The sequence below is a fragment of the Phyllobates terribilis genome, unplaced genomic scaffold, assembly GCF_046119375.1.
Source record: "Phyllobates terribilis strain yellow unplaced genomic scaffold, ASM4611937v1 Scaffold_2__4_contigs__length_985480577, whole genome shotgun sequence".
Classification (NCBI taxonomy): domain Eukaryota; kingdom Metazoa; phylum Chordata; class Amphibia; order Anura; family Dendrobatidae; genus Phyllobates; species Phyllobates terribilis.
This window is the reverse complement of record NW_027362762.1, coordinates 372,433,843-372,459,414: the sequence shown is the minus strand read 5'-3', so window position 1 is coordinate 372,459,414 and position 25,572 is coordinate 372,433,843. Positions and strand designations below refer to the sequence as shown.

General features: G+C 48.0%; 1 protein-coding gene across 2 annotated transcripts in view; it reads left to right on the top strand.

Annotated features, from left to right (window-relative positions):
• Nucleotides 1-8,453: 8,453 nt before the first annotated feature.
• MRPS9 (mitochondrial ribosomal protein S9) overlaps nt 8,454-25,572 on the top strand; it is a 100,586-nt gene continuing 83,467 nt past the window's right edge. Inside the window, exon 1 of one of the 2 annotated variants that reach the window (XM_073664753.1) lies at nt 8,454-8,623. In XM_073664753.1, coding sequence (XP_073520854.1) covers nt 8,525-8,623 — 99 coding nt within the window. In that variant the 5' untranslated portion in view covers nt 8,454-8,524. The remainder of the gene's footprint in view (nt 8,624-25,572) is intronic. The other variant, XM_073664752.1, reaches the window with a different exon arrangement.

Below are 25,572 nucleotides of genomic sequence, written 5' to 3'. Positions count from 1 at the left end.
GCGGAGAAATATATATATATATAGTACAATGCAAAGATTTCACTTCATGAGTGATATCTATTGTAAATTCCACAATAGCTCAGAAACCGGTGAATCGCTCCACACAGAATAGTGGCCCCCATATAAGGCTCCATACGGAATACTGGTCCCCATATAACGCCCATACGGAATACTGGCCCCCATATAAGACCCCATACGGAATACTGGCCCCCATATAAGACCCCATACGGAATACTGGCCCCCATATAAGGCCCCATACGGAATACTGGCCCCCATATAAGGCCCCATACGGAATACTGGCCCCCTTATAAGACCCCATACGGAATACTGGCCCCCATATAAGACCCCATACGGAATACTGGCCCCCATATAAGGCCCCATACGGAATACTGACCCCCATATAAGGCTCCATGCGGAATACTGACCCCCATATAAGGCTCCATGCGGAATACTGACCCCCATATAAGGCTCCATGCGGAATACTGACCCCCATATAAGGCTCCATGCGGAATACTCACCCCCATATAAGGCTCCATGCGGAATACTGGCCCCCATATAAGGCCCCATATGGAATACTGGCCCCTATATAAGGCTCCATATGGAATACTGGCCCCCATATAAGGCTCCATAAGGAATACTGGCCCCCATATAAGGCTCCATACGGAATACTGGCCCCCATATAAGGCTCCATACGGAATACTGGCCCCCATATGGAATACTGGCCCCCATATAAGGCTCCATACGGAATACTGGCTTCCATATAAGGCTCCATACGGAATACTGGCCCCCATATAAGGCTCCATACAGAATACTGGCCCCCATATAACGCTCCATACAGGATACTGGCCCCCATATAACGCTCCATACAGGATACCGGTCCCCATATAATGCTGCATGCAGGCTGTTACCCCCCACATAATGCCCCATACAGGCTGTCCCCCCCTTATAATGCTCCATGCAGGCTGTTACCCCCCACATAATGCCCCATACAGGCCCCTCCCTTTTAATGCTCCATGCAGGCTGTTACCCCCCACATAATGCCCCATACAGGCTGCCCCCCCTTATAATGCTCCATGCAGGCTGTTCCCCCCCACATAATGCCCCATACAGGCCCCCCCTTTTAATGCTCCATGCAGGCTGTTACCCCCCACATAATGCCCCATACAGGCTGCCCCCCCCCTTATAATGCTCCATGCAGTCTGTTCCCCCCACATAATGCCCCATACAGGCCCCCCCTTTTAATGCTCCATGCAGGCTGTTACCCCCCACATAATGCCCCATACAGGCTGCCCCCCCTCTTTATAATGCCCCATGCAGGCTGTCACCCCTCCTCTTTATAATGCTCCATGCAGGCTGTCACCCCTCCTCTTTATACTGCCCCATGCAGGCTGTCACCCCTCCTCTTTATAATGCCCCATGCAGGATGTCCCCCCCTCTCTTTATAATGCCCCGTGCAGGCTGTTCCCCACCTTATAATGCCCCATGCAGGCTGGTCCCCACCTTATAATGCCCCATGCAGGCTGTCACCCCTCCTCATTATAATGCCCCAAGCAGGAAACCCCCCTCTTTATAATGCCCCATGCAGGCTGTTCCCCACCTTATAATGCCCCATGCAGGCTGTCACCCCTCCTCTTTATACTGCCCCATGCAGGCTGTCACCCCTCCTCTTTATAATGCCCCATGCAGGCTGTCACCCCTCCTCTTTATAATGCCCCATGCAGGCTGTCACCCCTCCTCTTTATACTGCCCCATGCAGGCTGTCACCCCTCCTCTTTATAATGCCCCATGCAGGATGTCCCCCCCTCTCTTTATAATGCCCCGTGCAGGCTGTTCCCCACCTTATAATGCCCCATGCAGGCTTGTCCCCACCTTATAATGCCCCATGCAGGCTGTCACCCCTCCTCATTATAATGCCCCAAGCAGGAATCCCCCCCTCTTTATAATGCCCCATGCAGGCTGTTCCCCACCTTATAATGCCCCATGCAGGCTGTCACCCCTCCTCTTTATAATGCCCCATGCAGGATGCCCCCCCTCTCTTTATAATGCCCCGTGCAGGCTGTTCCCCACCTTATAATGCCCCATGCAGGCTGGTCCCCACCTTATAATGCCCCATGCAGGCTGTCACCCCTCCTCATTATAATGCCCCAAGCAGGAATCCCCCCCTCTTTATAATGCCCCATGCAGGCTGTTCCCCACCTTATAATGCCCCATGCAGGCTGTCACCCCTCCTCTTTATAATGCCCCATGCAGGATGCCCCCCCTCCCCTCTTTATAATGCCCCATGCCTCCATACATAAAAAAAAAAAAAAAATCAAATACTCACCTCCCTTCTCCTCACCTGCTACCTGCTGCCCGCTGCCTGCTGCCCGCCGCTCGCTGCTCGGGTCCGGACTCCAGCGTTGTCGGCGTCTTCCCGCTCAGCGCTCCCTGTGACGGCTCAGGGGAGGGCGCGGTGTAAAGACGTCACCGCGCCCTCTGACCTGAGACGTCACAGGGAGCGCAGAGCAGGAAGACAGCAGATCTGCGGAGGCACGGGGAGAGGTAAGTATCCAGCTGCCGGGGCCCTGAGCAAGCGGCGGAGAAGGGCGAGCGCTGACACCGCTCTACTCCGCCCATAGCCCAGCGGGGTGCGCGACCGCCAGTGGGCCCCTCTGCCTGCTCAGGGCACCGGCATTTGCCAGGGTACGCCGGGTACTGACGCCGGCCCTGACCACAAGGTTCTGTCCTGGCCCCAGTGTTGTTCAACATTTTTATAAATAATCAAGATAAGTGAACTGAAGGTAAATAAATAAATGTGCAGATGATGCAAAGCTAGGAGGGATAGCTAAAGCCCCCGTCTCACATAGCGATATCGCTAGCGAGATCGCTGCTGAGTCAAGGTTTTGGTGACGCAACAGCGACCTCACCAGCCATGTCGCTATGTGTGACACTTTGCAACGATCAGGCACCTGCTGTGAGGTCGCTGATCGCTGCAAAGTGTCCTGGACCATTTTTTGGTCGTTGGCCTCCTGCTGGCCGGCACACATCACTGTGTGTGACCAGCGGGACCAACGATCAGGCTGGTATCCATGGTAAACATCGGGTTACTAGGGGCACGCGCGCACTTAGTAACCCGCTGTTTACCATGGATACCACTCTGCTACCGTGCGCGGGAGGTTACCGCTCACCTTAGCAGAGTAATATCCATGATAAACATCGGGTTACTAAGTGCGCGTATGCCCCTAGTAACCCGATGTTTATCATGGATACGAGTCTGCTAAGGTGAACGGTAACCTCCCGCGCACGGTAGCAGAGTGGTATCCATGGTAAACAGCGGGTTACTATGGGCACAAGCGCACTTAGTAACCCGATGTTTATCATGGTTACGAGCCTGCTCCTGCTTCAGCAGCAGGCTGGTAACGGGAGCAGGACATCGTGGAACGATTCTTTCCACGATATCGCTGCTCCCCTGATCGCTGGTGAGCCTGCCTGTTTGACAGCTCACCAGCGATGTATTAGCGACGCAGCAACGATCCCTGACAGGTCGTATCGTTGTCGGGATCGCTGCTGCATCGCTTAGTGTGACGGGGCCTTAACACTAGAGAAGGCAGAGAAAGGATTCAGAAGGATCTAGATAAGGTTGAACAATGGGCAGAGACTAACAGAATGGTATTTATAGATCACAGACAGCACAAGTCAACAGTGTGATACAGCAGCAAAAAAAGGAAAAACACAGTTCTGGGATGTATTAAGAGAAGCATAGAGTCTAGATCACATGAAGTAATTATCCCCCTCTTTTCCTCCTTGGTCAGACCTCATCTGGAATACTGTTTCCAGTTCTGGGTGCCACATTTTAAAAAAGACACTGAAAAACTGGAGCGGACTGCAAACTATGTCCGACGAGGACCTGTTAAAGGATCTGGTAATGTTTAGCTTGCAAAAAAAGGTTAAGAGGAGACTTAATAGCTGTATACAAATATCTGAAGGGATGTCACACCGCAGAGGGATCATCCTTATTCTACGAGAAGTAATGGAATGAAACTGAAAGGGAAAAGATATATATTAGATATAAGAAAAAACTATTTGACAGTGAGGGTGATCAATGAGTGGAACAGGCTGCCACGAGAGGTGGTGAGTTCTCCTTTAATGGAAGTATTCAAACGGAGGCTGGACAGACATTTGTCTGAGATGGTTTAGTGAATCCTGCATTGAGCAGGGGGTTGGACACGATGATCCTTGAGGTCGCAATTCTAATATTCTATGACTGTAGGTATATCATAGACTGCTCATCTATGTCCCACTTTGTCCATCAGACTGTGCCTCTATGCCCCACGTTTCCATCACAGACTGCTCCTCTATGCCCAACCTTTCCATCACAGATTGCTCCTGTGTCAACCCTTGTCAATGCACCTCTATATAAACCTTGTCCACCACAGACTGATACTCTGTGACCTCCTTCTCAATCACTGACTGCTCCTCTATGTCCCCCTTGTGCATCACAAAATCATCCTCTATATCCCCACTTGTCCACCACAAACTGCTGCTCTGTGCTCCCCCCTTTTCCATCACAGAATAATCCTATTTGTCACCCCTTGATCAGAATACTCCTCTATGTCCCACCTTGACCATCACACACGTGCCTTTGTGGCCTTCCCTTGTCCATCAGACTGATATTCTATAACCACCTTCTCCGTCGCAGGCTGCTCCACTATGTCCCACCTCCCTTGGCAGACCACTCCTCTGTGCCCCACTTCTCCATCACAGACTGCTCCTCTGTCTACCTTTGTCCATCACAGACTGCTCCTGTATCCCCCCCTTGTCCATCACAGACTTCTCCTGTGTCCCTCCCCCTTATCCATCACAGACTGCTCCTCTATGCCTCCCCCTTGTCCATCACAGACTGCTCCTCTATTTTGACCCTTGTCCATCAGAGTGCTCCTCTATGTCCCCCTTGTCCATTACAGACTGCTCCTCTATGTCCTCCTTGTCCATCACAGACTGCTCATCTATGTCCCCCTTGTCCATCACAGACTGCTCCTCTATGTTCCCCCTTGTCCATCACAGACTGCTCCTCTGTCCCCTTGTCCATCACAGACTGCTCCTCTGTCCCCCTTGTTCATCACAGACTGTTACTCTGTCCCCCTTGTCCATCACAGACTGCTCTGTAAGGGTGTGACAGGGGCTGTCATATGCCTCACCCTCTTTAAGCAGTATTTGTACTAAAATGTAATGTATTGTATGTTACGGATCCGGGTGGTGGAACCTCTGTGCTGAGATGCAAGGAGGGACCAGAGGGGCGTAACTAAGTGCCAACCCGGACCAACCCTGGCCACACGGCGGCTTAGTCGACTCCGTGAACCAAGGAGGGACTGGGAAGGTGAACCAGGTGCCACCCTGGGACCGACCTTGTGTGAGAGCAGGCGACTCCCACTGGTCAGATAGCTGAAGCTGACAGATACAGCGGATGAGCACGGCAGGTGGTCGGTGGTCTGACAGGTGATCCGGGTAGGCAAGCAGGCGGGCACGGCAGGTAGCCTGACTGGAACCCGAGGGCTGAGGAGAGTGTTAGCACACAAACAACAACCTTGCACAGGCACCTCCATTGTGGAAGAGGTGCTTTAAATAGGAGTGGTCCTCTGGCCAATGGCCGGGGACTCTTTAGGACGGCGCGTGCGGCCCCTTTAAGAGGGAGCACACGCGCACCCAAAGCACAGTGCCCAGGAAGCTACGCGCGGTGCGCGCACCAGCAGGGGAGATAGAGGATGCCGGACCGGGACTGCGGCGGTAAGGGGAACGGAATCTCTGCCCAGCAGGAGGCAGAGATGCCGACGCTACATTGTGATCAATGTATAATGTTATTCATGTATAGTGTATAGGGAAAGAATAGGATATATTTTAGTTTTTAGTCAGTGATAGATAGGAACATTACGGCAGATAGGCAGTGGTGGGACTATTAGTGTATAAGACATAAAGCATAGCATAGGACTTAGGGATTAAGTTACAAAGGAGGAAGATTTAGTTGGCGGCACCTTAGATATAGAAGGTTTAGTGACTGCAGTAGGGTAGTAACAGGGAAGTTTGCCCAGCCACTGAAGAAGAGACTGCTCATGTGTCCCCCCTTGTCCATCACAGACTGCTCCTGTGTCCCCTTGTCCATCACAGACTGCTCCTGTGTCCCCCCTTGTCTATCACAGACTGCTCCTGTGCCTCCCCTTGTCCATCATAGACTGCTCCTGTGTCCCCCCTTGTCCATCACAGACTGCTCCTGTGTCCCCCCTTGTCCATCACAGACTGCTCCTGTGTCCCCCCCCTTGTCCATCACAGACTGCTCCTATGTCCCCCTCAGGGCCAGCGTCAGCACCAGTCTGGGTCCCCCTCAGGGCCGGCGTCAGCACCCAGGCAAGTGCCGGGGCCCTGAGCAGGCGGGGGGGCCCACTCACCGTCGGGCACCTGGCGTGCTATGGGACCCGTGAGTGGTGCCAGCGCCCCCCCCCCGCTAGCTGAGGGCCCTGGCATCCGGCGGCACAATACTTACCTCTCCCCGTGCTTCCACAGCAGGTCCTGTCTCTTCCGCGGCTGCTGCACTGTGACGTCTCAGGTCAGAGAGCGCGATGATGTCTTTCCACCGAGCTCTCTCCTGAGCCGTCACAGCGCAGAGCGGTAAGACGCCGGCGACGCTGGAGCCCAGAGCAGCGGCAGCAGGTAAGAAGTGAGGTATTTGATTTTTTTTTTATATGTATGGACGCATGGGGCATTATATAGGGGGGGGGTGATGACATCCTGCATGGGGCATTACATGGGGGGGGTGATGACATCCTGCATGGGGCATTATATGGGAGGGGGGAGGGATGACATCCTGCATGGAGCATTACATGGGGGGGGGGAGATGACATCCTGCATGGGGCATCATATGGGGGGGTGACATCCTGCATGGGGCATTATATGGGGGGGGAGGTGAGATCCTGCATGGGGCATTATATGGGGAAGGGAGAGGTGACATCCTGCATGGGGCATTATATGGGGGGGAGAGAGGTGACTGACATCTTGCATGGGGAATTTTATGGGGGGGGAGTGACATCCTGCATAGGGTATTATATGGGGGGGAAGTGACATCCTGCATGGGGCATTATGTGGGGGCACAGCCTGCATGGGGCATTATGTGGGGGCCAGTATTCTGTATGGAGCATTATATGGGGGCCAGTATCCTGTATGGAGTGTTATAAGGGGGCCAGTATCCTCTATGGAGTTATATGGGGGCCTGTATCCTCTATGGAGTGTTATATGGGGGCCAGTATTCTGTATGGAGCATTATATAGGGTCCATTATTCTGTATGGAGCAATATATGGGGCCCATCATACTGTATTAAGGACTATGTGGGGTCATTATTCTGTATGGAGCAATATATGGTGCCCATAATACTGTATGGAGGACTATACTGTCCATCTGCACTGTGAGGATTCGCCGGTTTCTGAGCTTTTGTAGAATTTACAATATATATCGCTCATGTAATGTAAGTGAAATCTTTGACATTGTACTAATATATATATATATTTCTCTGCGGTATCTGTGCATCATGAATCGTGGTATGTCTTATAGGGGCCCACTGAGACTCTTTCGCCCAGGGCCCACAAAAACCTGGAGCTGGCCCTGGTCCCCCTTGTCATTCTGTCCATCACAGACTGCTCCTGTGTCCCCCTTGTCCATCACAGACTGCTCCTCTGCCCCTCCTTGTCCATCACAGACTGCTCCTGTGTCCCCCCTTGTCCATCACAGACTGCTCCTCTGTGTCCCCCCTTGTCCATCAGACTGCTCCTGTGTCCCCCCTTGTCCATCACAGACTGCTCCTGTGTCCCCCCTTGTCCATCACAGACTGCTCCTCTGCCCCCCTTGTCCATCACAGACTGCTCCTGTGTCCCCCCTTGTCCATCACAGACTGCTCCTCTGTGTCCCCCCTTGTCCATCAGACTGCTCCTGTGTCCCCCCTTGTCCATCACAGACTGCTCCTGTGTCCCCCTTGTCCATCACAGACTGCTCCTCTGCCCCTCCTTGTCCATCACAGACTGCTCCTGTGTCCCCCCTTGTCCATCACAGACTGCTCCTCTGTGTCCCCCCTTGTCCATCAGACTGCTCCTGTGTCCCCCCTTGTCCATCACAGACTGCTCCTGTGTCCCCCCTTGTCCATCACAGACTGCTCCTCTGCCCCCCTTGTCCATCACAGACTGCTCCTGTGTCCACCTTTGAACATCACAGACTGCTCCTGTGTCCCCTCCCTTTTCCATCATGGACTGCTCCTGTGGTACCTCCCCTTTTTCCATTAGACTGCTCCTGTGTCCCTCCCCCCTTTTCCATCACAGACTGCTCCTCTATGTCCCCCTTTGTTGCTCACATACAGCTCCAATAAGTCCCCACTTTCTCCACTCCTCATCCCACCTCCCACCACGCTGTCGCTTGGCAGCCGGCGTACTCATCCACCACCCTCTTCCGTCTCCTCTCCCGCCCCTTCCTGTCCGGTCATGTGAGCTCCTGTAGCTTCCAGCCTTCAGCATGGCCGCTGTGTGTCTGAGAGCCGGTCTGTCAGCGGCGTTACGTGCGACAGCAGCAAGTCCCTGGAAGCCGGCAGCCGTGTGTGCAGCTGGCAGTGAGGTGGGTAATGCCGGCAAAGCTGTGCTAGATTATATAGAGAAAGAGTGAAGCCCCTTCATGTGTCATTCACCTGACCTGTGATGTGCAGCCTGCAATGTTCTCTACCGGGCAGCGTCTGCTCTCTACCGGGCTGCGCCTGCTCTCTACCGGGCAGGGCCTGCTCTCTACCGGGCTGCGCCTGCTCTCTACCGGGCAGGGTCTGCTCTCTACCGGGCAGGGTCTGCTCTCTACCGGGCAGGGTCTGCTCTCTACCGGGCTGCGCCTGCTCTCTACCGGGCTGCGCCTGCTCTCTACCGGGCTGCGCCTGCTCTCTACCGGGCTGCGCCTGCTCTCTACCGGGCAGGGCCTGCTCTCTACCGGGCAGGGCCTGCTCTCTACCGGGCAGGGCCTGCTCTCTACCGGGCAGGGCCTGCTCTCTACCGGGCAGGGTCTGCTCTCTACCGGGCAGGGTCTGCTCTCTACCGGGCTGCGCCTGCTCTCTACGGGGCAGGGAATGTGACATAGTGATTGTATTAGTGCCACCATCTTAATCTGGTTTTCTAAATAAACATTTGTATAACCTGCATGATAGGTGAGGCAGGTATGATCACTGTGGATGTTGCACCCAATAGTCTCCGTATTTCATGTCTATCACTCACTCTATCAGTCATTGTGGGGCCAACAGCCATCTATTGTTTATCACATATCCTATTTTTAGTGGAAAAACCCCTTTGCACCATTGCTTCATGGAGGCCCACTCTCTACTATCACATTTCTCCTGTTATCCTGTTGTGGCCGTATGAGTGGTCCAAAGGCAAAGCAATTTTTATCCTAAATCCCTATCTGTTTAGTGCCATAGTCTAAACTATTTTCTAATATACTGTACGTACCTTAAAAACTCCATATCCTAACTACACTAACTGCTTTTCTATTTTTTTCCCTACTTCCCAGTGCATGCTGGGATACTCAAACAAAGCGTCATCAGGGAGCAGAGGTTGCGGTCATAGAGTGTAGCCCCGGCCCCCTCTTTGCAACAAAGAGTCATCAGTGACATTCGTTTCATGGGCTGGGCTAGTCCCAGTGCACTATGCACAATGACAGCGTGCCCTGAGTTTCTGCCTCAGATCAGCAATAACGAGCCAGCAACAGAGCAGTGTCGGAATACCCGGCATGTAGAGACCAGTGCCGCCCCTGCAGGGGACATCACTGGTCTCTGCATTCCGGATATTCTGACACTGCGGTTGGTGCAGGCTCCTTACTGTTCATCTGAGCTGGCAACAGAGAGCGCTCTGTCATTGTGCATATCGCACAGTGGACAGGGACTAGCCCAGCCCGTGAAACGTATGTCACTGATGATGCTCCGTTTCAGGGAGGGGGCAGAGGCTGTTGCAGCCTGCCTCTGAAGAGTGACTATACATTTCTCTTCTCTTGTGCAGTTGTAAAAGGCCCCGACTACTAACGGCGGGGGTAAGATTCTGTTTTGATACAGTGATGCGACTGACAGGACAGATGAGCTTCAAAAGAAAAACGGTGGTAAAACAATAACAAGATTTATTGCAACAAAACTCGCCCCTGTTTGTATGGGGAATAAAAGTGAATAAAACAAACAGTAAAATTTTTAATCCAACAACTAGTACAAAAGAATTGTGTTTTATTTTTCTTACCAGGAGAACAGCCAATAATGCCACCCCTCTCCCCTAAATGTGTCCGAACTTAAACAGGGCTAGTTCCTAAGAGGAAGCCGTAATATGTGTCTTTTCTCCTGGTTCACAATCTTAATACTATTCCCAATCAATACATTTTCTGGGATCCCAATATGACCAAACTCAGCCGCACAGCTAGGCGTATTACAACCCAAGCTTACCTAACAAGAATAACATATGAAATAAACAACCATATTCAATTCCCATTCACAAGAACACAGATGATTAGCATGCTCTGCGGGAAATTCAATCCAGACAGGTGGGTGCCTTGGGAGCTTCACCACGGACTGTGGCCATTCTGAACTTCGCACCGCGCTATCAACAGTCGTTGACAAGATGAACACAATTTGTGCCTCACTGACACTGTCCCATAGAGACTAGTCATTTAGATTGGTCTCAACACCTAGCTGACCCTAACTAACTCGTTGGACCGGTCAGGGAGAATTTAAAATAAGAAGAACATGAGGTACCTCATAGTTGTTAAAAACATAGGGTGCTTTACCCTCCGCGGGCGCCGTGTCACACTTCACAAGATGGCCGGCTCTTTTCAGTGTTATTCCACCATTGCACTTCCCCCGCTCTTCATCGAACAGAAATAGAGGATTATTGTCCCAGACGTCACCAATCACAGGAGCACGAAATCGCTGCACTCCAAGGGGGAACCAGGTTCGCCTACTCCGGACCTTCCTTTTTTTGTTTCCCATCCACCAGGAGCTCCCAGACCACACGCGTCACGTCCCAGCTCCGTCTCTCTGGCAACCCAACCCCTCTCCACCAAACAAACTTTATCCATCCTCAGCTTGAGAGGCAGAGCAATGATGCAATGAAAGTATTTTATAAACTCAAGCAGCAAAATTGCATTTTCACTGCACAGTTCGTCTATTATTTGCATCGCAGCATTCATAAAATTATTCAAGTATTGCTTTGTTAACACTTAGTAAAATTTAGATCAGCAGTGAGTGTCACTGACATCTAGTGGTCAGATGTCATCGTTACAGGTGTGGCCTCCACTCACAGTCATCACCAACACACATATCTCTATACACCCTCTTACACAGTCATGGCCAAAAGTTTTGAGACTGACACAAATTTTGGTTTTCTCAAGGTTTGCTGCTTCAGTAACCGTAGAAATATCTAACTAAAAGATCTAAAAACACTGAAGTACAATTGTAAGTTTTTATACTTTTATTGCCAATTACATCAAGTTTATGCATGGACTCCATATTTACAGTGTTTTCCTTTATTTTTCAAGTCTTGCCCTGGCATGCTAGATATAAGTTTCAGGGCCAAATCCTGGCTGATGACAACCCATTTTTCTGTAATCAGTGTTTGGAGTCTATCAAATTTTTTGTGGTTTTGTCTGTCCACCCGCTTTTTGAGGCTTGACCACAGTTTCTCAATGGGTTTGAAATCTGGGGAGTTTCCTGGCCATGGACCCAAAGTTTTGTTTACTGATCACGTTTGCCTTGTGACATGGTCTCCATCATTCTGGGAAAAGCATTGTTCATCAGTAAATTGCTCTTGGATCATTGGGAGAAGGTGGAAGAGGTCTAGATGCCATTCTTATTTCATGGCAATGTTCTTATGCAAAATTGTGTGAGAGCCCAGTCCCTTTTATGAAAAGCAGCCCCACACATGAATGGCCTCCGTATGTTTTACTGGAACAATGGTTGTTATACTTGTAATAAAGGATTTGGTCCAGAAGCATTCCAGGGCGAATACTGTAAATATTGGCTTCGATTTAACAAGGCTGGCGATCTTCATGCCGGTCTTGATAAGGGTGCTGGGTGGGGTGCAAAGCTCCTGATTCATTGAGTCCTTGCTGGTGTAAGATTTGCAAATACCGCCGCTGCCACTTATCAAGCACTTGTCCCGCCTCAGCTCACTTTCTAGGAGCTGGGAAAAAATGGTATGAGATCGCCAAGATTTGTGACTTTTCAAAGTTTTATGTCGAAATTCTGGCGTAAAAGCCTTGATGAATCTGGGCCTTTGAGTCCTTGGATAAACTTGATGTAATTGTCAATAATATAAAAACTTCTGAAATGCTTATAATTGTACTTCAGTAACCAAAGAAACATCGGATTAAAAGATCTAAAAACATTGAAGCAGTAAAATTTGTGTCCATCTTAAAACTTTTAGCCACGACTCTTTAGTCACCCTACTTGGTTTTCCATTTGCTTTTTGATGCCTCTTCCGCTGAGAGCCCCCTTCCAGTCCTCCTACATATAGGTTGGCTGCCACAGTGCTAAGTCTGAGCTATATCTCCACAGCATAGGAAACGCAGGTGAGGTGTAGTCCTGGCTATCCACTCCACTATCCATGTAACAACGGTGGCCATCTTGAATGCAGGAGGATCAGAACTCCAGCAGGAAAGGCAAAAGGAAGTCTCCTGTAGTGTGACTATATATACGTGGCAAAGATAAAGTCAATTTTCAGGTCCAGGATGAAATTCGGCCAACATTTACTAATAGTTCAGGTAGGTGTGAGGCCAAATTCACATTTCTGAAATTCATACCATGCTCGGATTGCAATACGCAGGTGGATTGGTTGGGTCTCTTTACTCATGGGCATATATGACGCAGTTAGCTCGAATCAGGAGACCTGCAGATTGGGCGAGGTATTGCGATTCGTGCATTGTCTTTGTTCTTTGGAGGTGTGAATTTGTTCTTAGAAAACCACACTGGATATATCTGTTATCTTTGTTCACTGATTTCCACAATAGTTCTAGTAAAACTTTTAAAGGGAATCTGTCACCCCCTGGGCGATATCAGGCCTCTACTATGGCCATACAGGGTATAGAAAAGTAAATCTATACTTACCTGTATGGCCCATAGCAGAGGTCTGATTGCAGAGAAATCTGGTTTTATAAAGTCTGTTTTCCAGAGGCTTGGCATCTTGGGGACGCCAAGCAAAACCCCTTCAATCTGCTTACTATTCCCCTAAATCGCCGCCTCTGTGCTAAATTACCATATTTTCCCCCTCCCCTGCCCGTCACAGGGTCCTGTGACAGGCCCTGTGACGTGCCCTGCTCTGCTTCCCCTCCCGCGCATGCGAAAAGCATGTCTCCGGCCCCATCCCCGTTTGGCTGCTTATTGCACCACAGCCTTGTATTGCGCAAGCGACGGTGAGTCAGCCTTACGCTCCGCTGGCAGTATGCAGCCAACCTGGGCCGGAGGGAAACAAAGCGCCCTCTATGGGAGCGGCGCTTTGCACATGCGCTGGAGGGGAGGCAGAGCAGGGCACGTCACAGGACCCTGTGACGTGCAGGGGAGGGGGGGGAATATGGTAATTTAGCACAGAGGCGGCGATTTAGGGGAATAGTAAGTCTGGAAAACAGACTTGATAAAACCAGATTTCTCTGCAATTAGACCTCTACTATGGGCCATACAGGTAAGTATAAATTTACTTTTCTATCACCTGTATGCCCATAGTAGAGATCTGATATCGCCCAAGGGGGTGACAGATTCCCTTTAACCCCCTTGATACGGCTCAGATATTTGCTACTGAAAATCTAATACGATGTTCTAAGCGACCTAACTTTACACAACTGAAGATTTAAGTATATGATCCTGTGTCTAAAAAGCCCAATATTTGACAGATTAGCCCTTCTAAAAAAGATTTACCGACACATTATTTTGTCCGTCACAAAGACAGTTTTATTACGTGATAATCAAGAAACCTGGTGGATCCCATCAGAATTGATTTGAGAACTGTAAATGAAGGCCATGGCTGTTACAACCTTTTACACGAGCAGGTATTCGGTCAGATATGAACATGAACAATAATGGCTTGATGGAAATAGTTGAAGGGACTGAATGATTAACGATAGAAAGCTTGTTGATCTTGTGAATAATCTTTTAGGTGACCATAATCCTAATCTTTATATAAGATCAAAAACTAGACACGCTTGGTGACAGGTCATCTTTAAATAGATATTACACCTGATGAGGCTGGTTGACTTACTTTGAAAATCCATGTTAGAATGGCTCTTTTAAGCCTTTGAAAAATGTTCCTTTCTGATATTAAAATGCTCATTTCAAAATGGGTATTATACGGTCATTCTGACATTCATTTTCAAAGCACATCACGCTCATCAGTTCTAGGTCGTCCATTTAATATTAATAATGTTTGCAGTTTAAATTGTGAAATCTGTTGACAGATCCTCTTTAAAGCCTCACTGTAGCCTCTTCTTTTTTTCAACCCCTTTGTTAGGGATCGCTTATGTAAGTGTAAAGCATGTAGTTACATCCTCACCCGTCAGCATCTTCATCTGTTTTGAGCCCCACTCCAGTCCCATGTAACGGTTTTTGTAAGCCACCGGATCGTTGTCTATTTCGAAAGTTACTTTTCTCAATACAAGTCTATGGCACGCGAACCAGGTTACAGAGCCTCTTTCTGAATTCCCATAGACTTGTATTGAGAAGATTTTAAAACGTGACCACCACTTAACACAACAACCACTGTGTGATTTGGTAGGTCACAACTTTAGTCAAGTGGTGCGTGGTAAACTTGCCTATTGGTCCCCTGTCACTGACACTTGAACACCGCACCACTCAGTTGCTGCCGTTGTGAGCAATGCATCACCATTGCAGCCAGCAGTTTGCTGCAGTGCTAAAGTCTACATACCCTGTTAAAATGTTAATTTTTTTACATGACAAAAACCTAATACCAAGAAGAATCATTTCAGAACTTTTTCCACCTTTAAAGGGAATCTGTCACCCCCTGGGATGTATGTAACCTATTATAATGGGCATACAGGTGATAGGACTAGTTTAACATTTCTATCTGTATGCCTCATTTTAGAGGTCTTGTGTTGTGAAATGTTATATTATATCTTTATGTTAATGATTCTTTCCAGGCCCTAAGCCCGGAAGGAATCTCCACCTCCTCTCTTCATTATAATAGCACCCCTCTCCCCTGCATGTCACAGTGTCCCGTGACGTGCAGTTGCGGCGCTGTAATCCCGCACCTGCGCCGTGAACTCCCTCCACGATCCTCCCTTCTACGGTAGAAAGTCTCCGTGACTCGACGGCGCCTTCGCAGAAGATCACAGAATACACTACACTGTGTGCAGAATTATTAAGCAAGTTGTATTTTAGAGGATTATTTTTATTATTGATCAACAACTATGTTCTCAATCAACCCAAAAGACTCATAAATATCCAAGCTTAATATTTTTGTAAGTTGGTGTGTTTTTTTTTTTTTAGATTTGGCTATCTTAGGAGGATTTCTGTTTGTGCAGGTAACTATTACTGTGCAGAATTATTAAACAACTTAATAAAAACCAAATATAATCCCATCTCACTTGTTTATTTTCACCAGGTAAACCAATATCAGTGCACAAAATTTAGAAATAAACTTCTGACATGCAAAAACAAAAACCAAAAAAATTAGTGATCAATATAGCCACCTTTCTTTATGATGACACTCAGCAGCCTTCCATCCATAGATTCTGTCAGTTGCTTGATCTGTTTTCGATCAACATTGCGTGCAGCAGCCACCACAGCCTCCCAAACACTGTTCCGAGAGGTGTACTGTTTTCCCTCCCTGTAGATCTCACATTTTATGATGGACCACAGGTTCTGTATGGGGTTCAGATCAGGTGAACAAGGGGGCCATGTCATTATTTTTTCTTCTTTTAGACCTTTACTGGCCAGCCACGCTGTGGAGTAGTTGGATGCATGTGATGGAGCATTGTCCTGCATGAAAATCATGTTTTTCTTGAACGATACCGACTTCTTCCTGTACCACTGCTTGAAGAAGTTGTCTTCCAGAAACTGGCAGTAGGTCTGGGAGTTGAGCTTCACTCCATCCTCAACCCGAAAAGGTCCCACAAGTTCACCTTTGATGATACCAGCCCATACCAGTACCCCACCTCCACCTTGCTGGCGTCTGAGTCGGAGTGGAGCTCTCTGCCCTTTACTGATCCAGCCTCTGGCCCATCCATCTGGCCCATCAAGAGTCATGCTCATTTCAGCAGTCCATAAAACCTTTTGAAAAATCAGTCTTGAGATATTTCTAGGCCCATTCTTGACATTTTATATTATGTTTCTTATTCAAAGGAGGTCGTTTTTCAGCCTTCCTTACCTGGGCCATGTCCATGAGTATCGCACACCTTGTGCTTTTTGATACTCCAGTAACGTTGCAGCTCTGAAATATGGCAAAACTGGTGGCGAATGGCATCTTGGCAGCTTCACGCTTGATTTTCCTCAATTCATGGGCAGTTATTTTGCGACTTTTTTGGCCAACACGCTTCTTGCGACCCTGTTGGCTATTTGCCATGAAACGTTTGATTGTTCGGTGATCACGCTTCAAAAGTTTGGCAATTTCAAGACTGCCACATCCCTCTGCAAGACATCTCACAATTTTGGACTTTTAAGAGCCGTCAAATCTCTCTTCTGACCCATTTTGCCAAAGGAAAGGAAGTTGCCTAATAATTAAGCACATCTTATATAGGGTGTTGATGTCATTAGTCAACACCCCTCCTCATTACAGAGATGCACCTCACCAGATTTACTTAATTGGTAGTTGGCTCTCAAGCCTATACAGCTTGGAGTAGGACAAAATGTATAAAAAGTATCATGTGATCAAAATACTCATTTGCCTAATAATTCGGCACACAGTGTAGTCAGTGATCTTCTGCGCCGGTGAGTCGCGGAGATTTTCTCCCATAGAAGGGAGGATCATGGAGGGAGTTCAAGTCAAGTGTGACATGCAGGGGAAAGGGGGTACTATTATAATGAAGAGAGGAGGTGGGGATTCCTTCCGGGCCCAGGACCTGAAAAGAATAATTAACATAAAGATATAATATAAGATTTCACAACAACAAGACCATTATTATGAGGCATACAGGTAGGACTAGTTTAACATTTTTATCACCTGAATGCCCATATTAATAGGTTATATACGTCCCTAGGGGTGACAGATTCCCTTTAATGTCACCCATAATCTACAATTTATTTGAAAAATAAACTGAAATCTTTTCAGGTGTAAAAATAAAAAATAACTAATATATGATGTGGTTGTATAAATATGCACACACTTACTTAAACTAATACTTTGTTGAAGTACCCTGTGAATTTATGTTAGCATTCAGTTTTTTTGAGTAGGAGTCTTATCAGCTGTGCACATGTAGAATTGGCAATCTTTGCCCACTCTTCATTGCAGTAGCGCCCTAAGGCTATGTGCCCACGATGCAGAAATGCTCAGGATTTTTTCCTGAGCGTTTCTGCATCTCCCTGGCAGAAAAAAATGCCAGTCAACTTGGTCACACTATATAAATCCATGCAAACAGCATGGATTTATATAGTGTGACCCGAGAGAATGTCAAAAAAGAAAAAAATAAATCTATACTTACCCTCCGATGGCCCGCTCTGTCTTGCTTCGCTCGGTCCCGGCAGCGGTAGAGTGAAGGACCTGCCGACGTCAGCGTCGCGGGACCCGTCACATGACTCTGACGTCAGCGCAGGTCCTTCATTCATCGTAAAGTGCCGGGAAGCAAGGAGGAGCGCAGCGCGGGCCGCCAGAAGGTAAGTATACATTTATTTTTTATTTTATTCTTTTTTACAGCTTTTAATGGTACCTGGGTCCGGAGGAGAGTCTCCTGTCCTCCACACCCGGGTACCATCCGCACATTTGAACGCGCCAATTACGCAAGTACAGATGCAGTCTTGCGGAATTGGCGCGTTCCAATGCAAGTCAATGGTGGCGAAAATGCAAAATAATTGGTAGTGCTGTTTTTTTCCCGCAATGATAATCCGCAGCGGAAATTTCCGCAGCATGTGCACAGCACGTGCGGATTATCATTGGAGGACATGGCAGGCCTTCTACCATGCGTTTTTTAAGCATTTTTGCAGCGTTTTTGCCGCTGCGGAAACGCTTAAACGCATCGTGGGCACACAGCCTAAAACTGGTAGATTGCGAGGGCATCTCCTGTATACCGCCCCTTTTAGGTCAACCCACAGTTTCTCAATTGGATTCAGGTCTTTGCTCTTTCTGTGCCACTCTATGCCATTCCAAAACTTCGATTTTTTTTTTTCTGGCAAAGTCATTCTTTTGTTGATTTGGAGGTATGCTTGGGGTCATTGTTGTGCTGAAAGATGAAATTCCTCTTCATCTTCAGCTTTTTAGCAAAGGGCTGAAGGTTTTGTTGCAAAATTGACTGATATTTGGAACTGTTCATAATTCCCTCCACCTTGACTAAAGCACCAGTTCTATCTGCCAAAAAACAGTCCCAAGGGTGCCTTCACCATGCTTCACTGTGTATGTTTTTTTTTTTTTTTTTTTTGGCGATGCATAGTGTTGGCTTTGTGCCAAACATATCTTTTTGTATTATGCCCAAAAAGTTAAATTTTGGTCTCATTAGACCGCAACACATTTTTTCACATGCTTTTGGCAGGCTTGATGTAGGTTTTGGCAAAATCTAGCCAAGCCATTGTTCCATGCTTTATCAAATGCCTTGGTACAGACCACTATTTAACACGAGTTTAAATGATGTGATTGGCTAATTCTTAACACAACTATATTCCAATTATAAGAGGGTGTTCACACTTATTCAACCACAGTAATTCGTTGTTTTTTTTTTTAAATCTCCCTCCTCTTAATGATTTCAGTTTTTCTCAGTGGATTTGTACAGCTCATGGGTGACCTTAAGGCTGTGCGCCCACGTAGCGTTTTTCAAGCGTATATGCTGCGGAATTTCCGCAGCGTAAACCCTTGAAAAACGCATGTATATCCGCACCCCATGGTCCCCAATGGCATTCCGCAATGTCAATGCCCATGCTGCGGATTTTTCCGCAGCGTATATGCTGCGGTCAAAAATCCGCAGCATGTTCATTAATTTTGCGGAAGCGCAGCGGAATCAATGTGCGGATGGTACCCAAGTCTGGATGAGAGGAGACTCTCATCCAGACCTGGGTACCAAGGAACCTGTAAAAAAAAAGAATAAAATAAAGTTTATACTTATCTTCTGATGTTTTCCCTCCGTCGCGCTGTTGTCTGAAGGACCTGCCACGTCATTGAGTCATGTGACCCACCACATGACTCGGTGACGTCACCGCAGGTCCTGCACACAACAGCGTGAGCCGCTCAAGCCTCCGGACGGGGCAGAGAATGCATCAGAAGGTGAGTATAAAGTTTATTTTTTTATTTTTTACCATTCTGAACAAGTTGTCAAGCACTTTTCCAAGTGATGCTTGGAGAAGTGCTTGATAACCCGCATGCGGAAATGCATGCAAAGACGCCTCACAAACGCTTCTACCTGGCGGGAAAACCGCATGTAATATCCCCATGCGTTTTTCCCGCCAGGGAGAAGCGTAAAAAATATGCTTCAGGTCCGCAACGTGGGCACATAGCCTTAAAGGTGGAAAAAATTCTGAAATGCTTCTTGGTATGATTTTTTTTTACATGACAAAAACTTGGCATTTTAAAATTGATGTGTAGACTATTTATAGACACTGTATATCTCTGCAACCAGGACAGGATATACAAACCTGGTCTTTGTATCTTCTGTACTGGTCATATTGCCATGTGAATGCTGCAACTAATCACTGGTCGCAGCAGTGACCAATGCATCACTGCTGCAGCCAGCGATTGAATACAGCGCTCAATAACTGACAAGACTGGAGGAGGACACAGCCATGTTCTGCCCCATATTAGAGAAAAAAGGGGTGGACAACCCCTTTTAAGTGGGTTTCAAGCAGAAAAAAATGTAATGCTGTGGCACAGGATTGTGAAGTATTAATGGGGTGAGTTATGTAGAATTACTTGCAGTTACGCACCTTGAAGAAGCTGATCAAGTCATTACACTTCCTTGCACACACAGGAAGTGTCATTGGGGTAACTCGCATGCCTCCTCAGCGCTGCCGTACTCACCGTTGTCACCGCATGGCTTCTCCTTGTATCAGGCCATCTTACTGAGCATTCCTCTTGCAGTACTCCTTAGCACTGCTGTATCTTAGGGGGGTGTGGCCGGTCTCTGAGGGAACTTTAACCCTCCTGTGTCCTGCAGAGATTAGGTTCCCTGGACTAACCTGTGCCAGCAGGATATATATTAAGCAACTCCTCCCACCACTCCTTGCCCGTTCCTAGTCTATCACCTGTTTATGCATAGCTCCGTATTGTGTCTCCCGTTATTGACCCGGCCTGTTTACCCGTTCAGTTTGACTTCTCTATCCCTGACTCCCGCCTAACTACGCTTTTCTCTCCCTGCTGTACCTCTTACCCACGCCACTGACCGTCCAGTCAGCTGCTACTGTACCGGGGACTGCCCTGGAGTAGTGCTTGGTGTCCACCGGCAGCACAGCCTATCTTCCCCACCACAGGCTCTAACGAAGACAATTAATCACGCCCGCCAGGATGAGCCTAGCTCGTGGGTCCACACCAACCAACTTTACATTACATTCGGGATATGGACCCCACTGACAAATTGGAGGTCTGCTGTCAGCTTGAGCTTCAGGACCAGCTGATGCAGGCCATCAATGTGGTAGCTACCTAGCTGCAGGATCTGTCTGCCGCAATGTCCTCCCTGCAGTCTGCTTCTACCGCATCTGGCCAACCCTCCTCTGGACAGTCAGCCTCTCTGAGGGAATCGCCTAATGCTCCAGTTTCTGGTGGAACTGCTAACCTCCAGCTTCCACTAACATCCTGCTATGATGGAGACCCTGAGGAGAGCCGCCGCTTAATTAATCAGTGTCAAATCCACTTCGATCTCCAAGCACACCTCTTTCCTTCAGACCAGACCAGACGTTTATGGTCTCTCTGCTGTCTGGATAAGCCCTGGCCTGGGGAAATTCCACTTGGAATTGTGGAGGTCCGGAGACCTGCGATGTTGGGAGGTTCCTGGAAATGTTCCTTGCGGTTTTCGAGGTTCCAGGCTGTACCTCCTTTGCTGCTTTGTGCCTGTTGTCTCTAAGGCAGTGCACGGATTCCGTGGCACAGCATGCCTTAAACTTCCGTACCTTGGCAGCGGAGCTGGCTTGGAATGAAGAAGCCCTAGTGGATGAATCAAGGATGAGTTGGCTGGTAGAGATCTACCCTCTTCACTGAATGCCCTTATATACCTGGCCACTAGGATAGATCTTCTCTTCCATGAGCGAGCTGAGGAACAAGCTTCAGCGTCTCCTTTTGCCAGAAGACCACCCACACTGGCTCCAAACTTCCAGTTCCCTTTGCTACCGCAAGTCGTACCACCAGCCACTGAGCCAATGCAGGTTGAGTGGGCCAAACTTTCTGTACAGGAATGACAGCGGAGGTACAGAGAGAACGTTTATATGTACTGTGGAGCCAAGGGACATTTTGTTTGACAGTGCCCCGTGAGATCGCGAAACTCCAGTACCTAGGGTTGGCCGGAGAGACGACCCTAGGTCACAGTAATTGCTCTCCAGATCTACTGTCTGGGGTTTCTTTGACCTGTCAGGAGAAGTCCCTCTCTGCTGCTGCCCTTCTGGATTCCATTTCCGTGGGCAACTTTATTCATCTAGACCTTGTCCGTCGACTTCAGCTCCCTACAAGACAGCTGAATCCTCGTCAATCCAGTTGGGTACTGTTTTTTGCTTCTTTTAACCCTTTGATTTGTTCAACTCCCAGGAGGAGCCTCAGCACATCATTGACCCTGCCAGGATTATTGAAGCAAAAATCTTTGTCCACGCTGCTAGGAGGAGAGTTCTGTTCTGGGGACACAAATCCAAGTTGGCTGGTCATATGGACATATGCAAGTCCACTGAGTTGATTGCTCGCCACTTCTGGTGGCCCTCGCTGGTCAAAGATGTCCAGGACTTCATAACCTCTTGTTCACAGTGCGCCAGAAACAAGTCTTCCAGGGATAAGCCTGCTGGTCTCCTCCAGCCTCTGCCGGTTCCTTCTGCTACCTGGCAACATATTGCATTGCTATGGACTGCATCATGGACCTGCCTCTTTCCGAGGGTTACAACACTATTTGGGTTGTGGTGGATCGGTTCTCCAAGATGGCTCACTTCATACCCCTGGCCGGTCTTCCTTCCACTCATCAGCTTACCACGCAGCTCTTCCAGCATGTATTTAGTCTCCACAGTCTTCCTCTTCACATAGTCTCTGATCGTGGAGTCCATTTCACTTCGAAGTTTTGAAAAGCTCTGTTCAAGCTGCTGACTTTTCTGCGTACCATCCGCAGACCAATGGGTAAGTGGAACAGGTAAATCAGATTCTTGAGGGCTACCTTCACCACTTTATCTCTGCCCGTCAGGATGACTGGGTGCAACTACTCCCCTGGGCAGAGTTTTCCAACAGCAACCACGCTGGGGAGTCTTCTGGACCATCTTCATCCTTCGTGGTATAGTCCCTGCATCCTCAAGTGCCCTTTGCTTCTTCTGTGGTTCCAGCAGCTGATATTTCGTATGGCGACTTCCTACAGACCTGGCAGCAGACACAGGCTTCCCTCCTTAAGGCCATGCCTCGGATAAAGACTCATGTGGACAAGAAGAGGTTTGCCTCCTCAGTATCACCCTGGAGATAAAGCCGGCTGTCATCTCGGAATATTCGCTCCATGGTACTTCTGTCTGTACAAAATCCTCAGGCATCTCAATGCGGTGACCTACCATCTTCAACTCGTTGCGAATTTATGGATCACAAATGCCTTTCATATTTTGCTCCGCAAGCCAGTGGTCTTGAATCGCTTCTCGAAGCTCCAAGCTACTTCACTACCACTGTTCCTGAGGGTCCCCGGATGTCTTTGAGATTAAGGACATCCTGGATGCTAGAAAGGTTCAGGGGAGGACCTTCTATCTGGTGGACTGAATGCCTTTGGAGCTGAGGAGAGGTCCTGGGAAGCTGCGTAGTATATCTGTGCCCCTGTCATCTTGATAAAGTTTCTCCTTTGGTCTGGCCAGTAAAGAGGTCAGGTACTGTCACGGCGGTAACTCTTATGCCTCCGCAGCGCCACCGTACTCACCGTGGTCACGATGCGACTTCTTGTATCAGGCCGTCTCGCTGAGTTTGCCTCTCGCAGTATTCCTCAGCACTGCTGCATCTGCATGTGGTTTCCATTTGGCTTTAGAGTGGTGTGTCCAGTCTCTGCAGGAATTTAAACTTGCTGTATCCTGCAGGGATTAGGTTCCCAGGGTCTATCCCGTGCCAGCAGGATATATATTAGGCAGCTCCTCCCACCACTCCTTGCCGGAACGTTGGTACCCTAGCCTGCTAGCACCAGATTATGTATATCTTCTGCCTCCCGTTATTGACCTGGCCTGTTTACTGTTTACCGCTCAGTTTGACTTCTCCATCCTTGACGCCGGCTTTGAATTGTGAACTTGTGCTGCCTGCCCTGACCTTGGACGGTCTGACTACGCTTTTGTCTTGCCCTCCTGTACCTCGTACCTGCGCCTCTGACCTTCCATTCAGCTGCTGTAGTCCAGGGAACTGCACTGAAGTGATGCCTGGTGTCTACTAGCAGCCCAGCCTAAACACCATTCGAGGCCCTAGTGAAGACTCTGTAGACACTTAGTCACGCCCCTCCAGGGTAAGCCTGGCCCATAGCACAGTGGGTTCACACCCACCAGCGGTACAGAAAGGTATTTCTGGATGACCTGGTGGTTATTTTCTCCAAATCCTACTTGGCTAAAAAAAGCTTCAATGTTGTGAAATCTCAAGGTCAGTATTTTCTCTTTCTTCTAAATGACTTGAATTAGGGGAGCGTACTTTTCGCTATGAAGGCTTTAGCTAGGATGGGTGCCAGAATTGTTTCCATTGACAGGACCACGGCTAAGTGGTACTTTGGTATTCAGCTCAGTCCTGTGTTATCCCAGGCATGCTGTTTATCACTGCCATGAAGCAAATATAAAGCACCTCCACTTCCTCCTCTGATAATTACCGGCTCTTCTTGTATTCTTCAGAAGTTTATTTTCTATGTCATTTTTGCTGAATTCGTTTTCTTGAGCTAGTCAACATTATCTCTTGTATCCATGTATGAAGCAGATGTACTTGAAGTGACAGCATAGCAGCAAGCTTCGCTGTCATACCAGCTCATGTCACTGGTGCCGACACATATCAGAATGTTTACCTTGCACGCACTACAACATATGATCTCTAATAGATTTCTATTACAGCTGAAGTCATGTGTTACAGTAAAAGGGATAGTCCTATCTTATAAAGTGATGGCAAATCCTGGAACAGCTACCGATCCTGAGAAGGAAGAAAAGCAACACTCTTCTTGGCTGTGCAGGGAACTGCCACTGTCCAATTCACTTGAATAGGAGTTCACTGTATTTCATGCAATGTGAGTGGTTTGTGCACCGCTGTGTAAGGAAAAATGTCAATTTATGCTATGAATATTCTGCCTGAAAAATGCTGAAAAAATGCCAAAAAGAATGAACATATGTATAACCATGTAAAATTGACTTGCTGTGCGTATGTTTTTGATCTGCTTTATACTGCTTCTGACTTACAAAGATGTGAAGCGGATAAAAGAAGCGACCTGACCATTCTTCTTCCGGTTTACTCTTGGAAGCCATTCACTATTCATACATACAATTTTAAAAATAAACTCTGGCATCCTTACTGTACAGACACGGCTATTGTGTTCTATTTAATGGCTTTTCTGTAGCCTTTGGCATTTTTCTCAACGAAACATGCTTTGGTATTGTCAATATATATATATTTTTTTAGGATTTTAAATACAGTGGGGAAAAAAGTATTTAGTCAGCCACCAATTGTGCAAGGTCTCCCACTTAAAAAGATGAGAGAGGCCTGTAATTGACATCATAGGTAGACCTCAACTATGAGAGACAAAATGAGAAAACAAATCCTGAAAATCACATTGTCTGATTTGGAAAGAATTTTTTTTTCAAATTTTGGTGGAAAATAAGTATTTGGTCAATTACAAACAAGCTAGATTTCTGGCTCTCACAGACCTGTAACTTCTTCTTTAAGAGGCTCCTCTGTCCTCCACTCATTACCTGTAGTACTGGCACCTGTTTAAACTTATTATCAGTATAAAAGACACCTGTCTGCAACTTCAAACAGTCACACTCCAAACTCCACTATGGTGAAGACAAAAGAGCTGGCGAAGGACACCAGAAACAAAATTGTAGCCCTGCACCAGGCTGGGAAGGCTGAGTCTGCAATAGGCAAGCAGATTGGTGTGAAGAAATCAACTGTGGGAGCAATAATTAGAAAATGGAAGACATACAAGACCACTGATAATCTCCCTCGATCTGGGGCTCCACACAAGATCTCACCCTGTGGGGTCAAAATGATCTCAAGAACGGTGAGCAAAAATCCCAGAACCATGCGGGG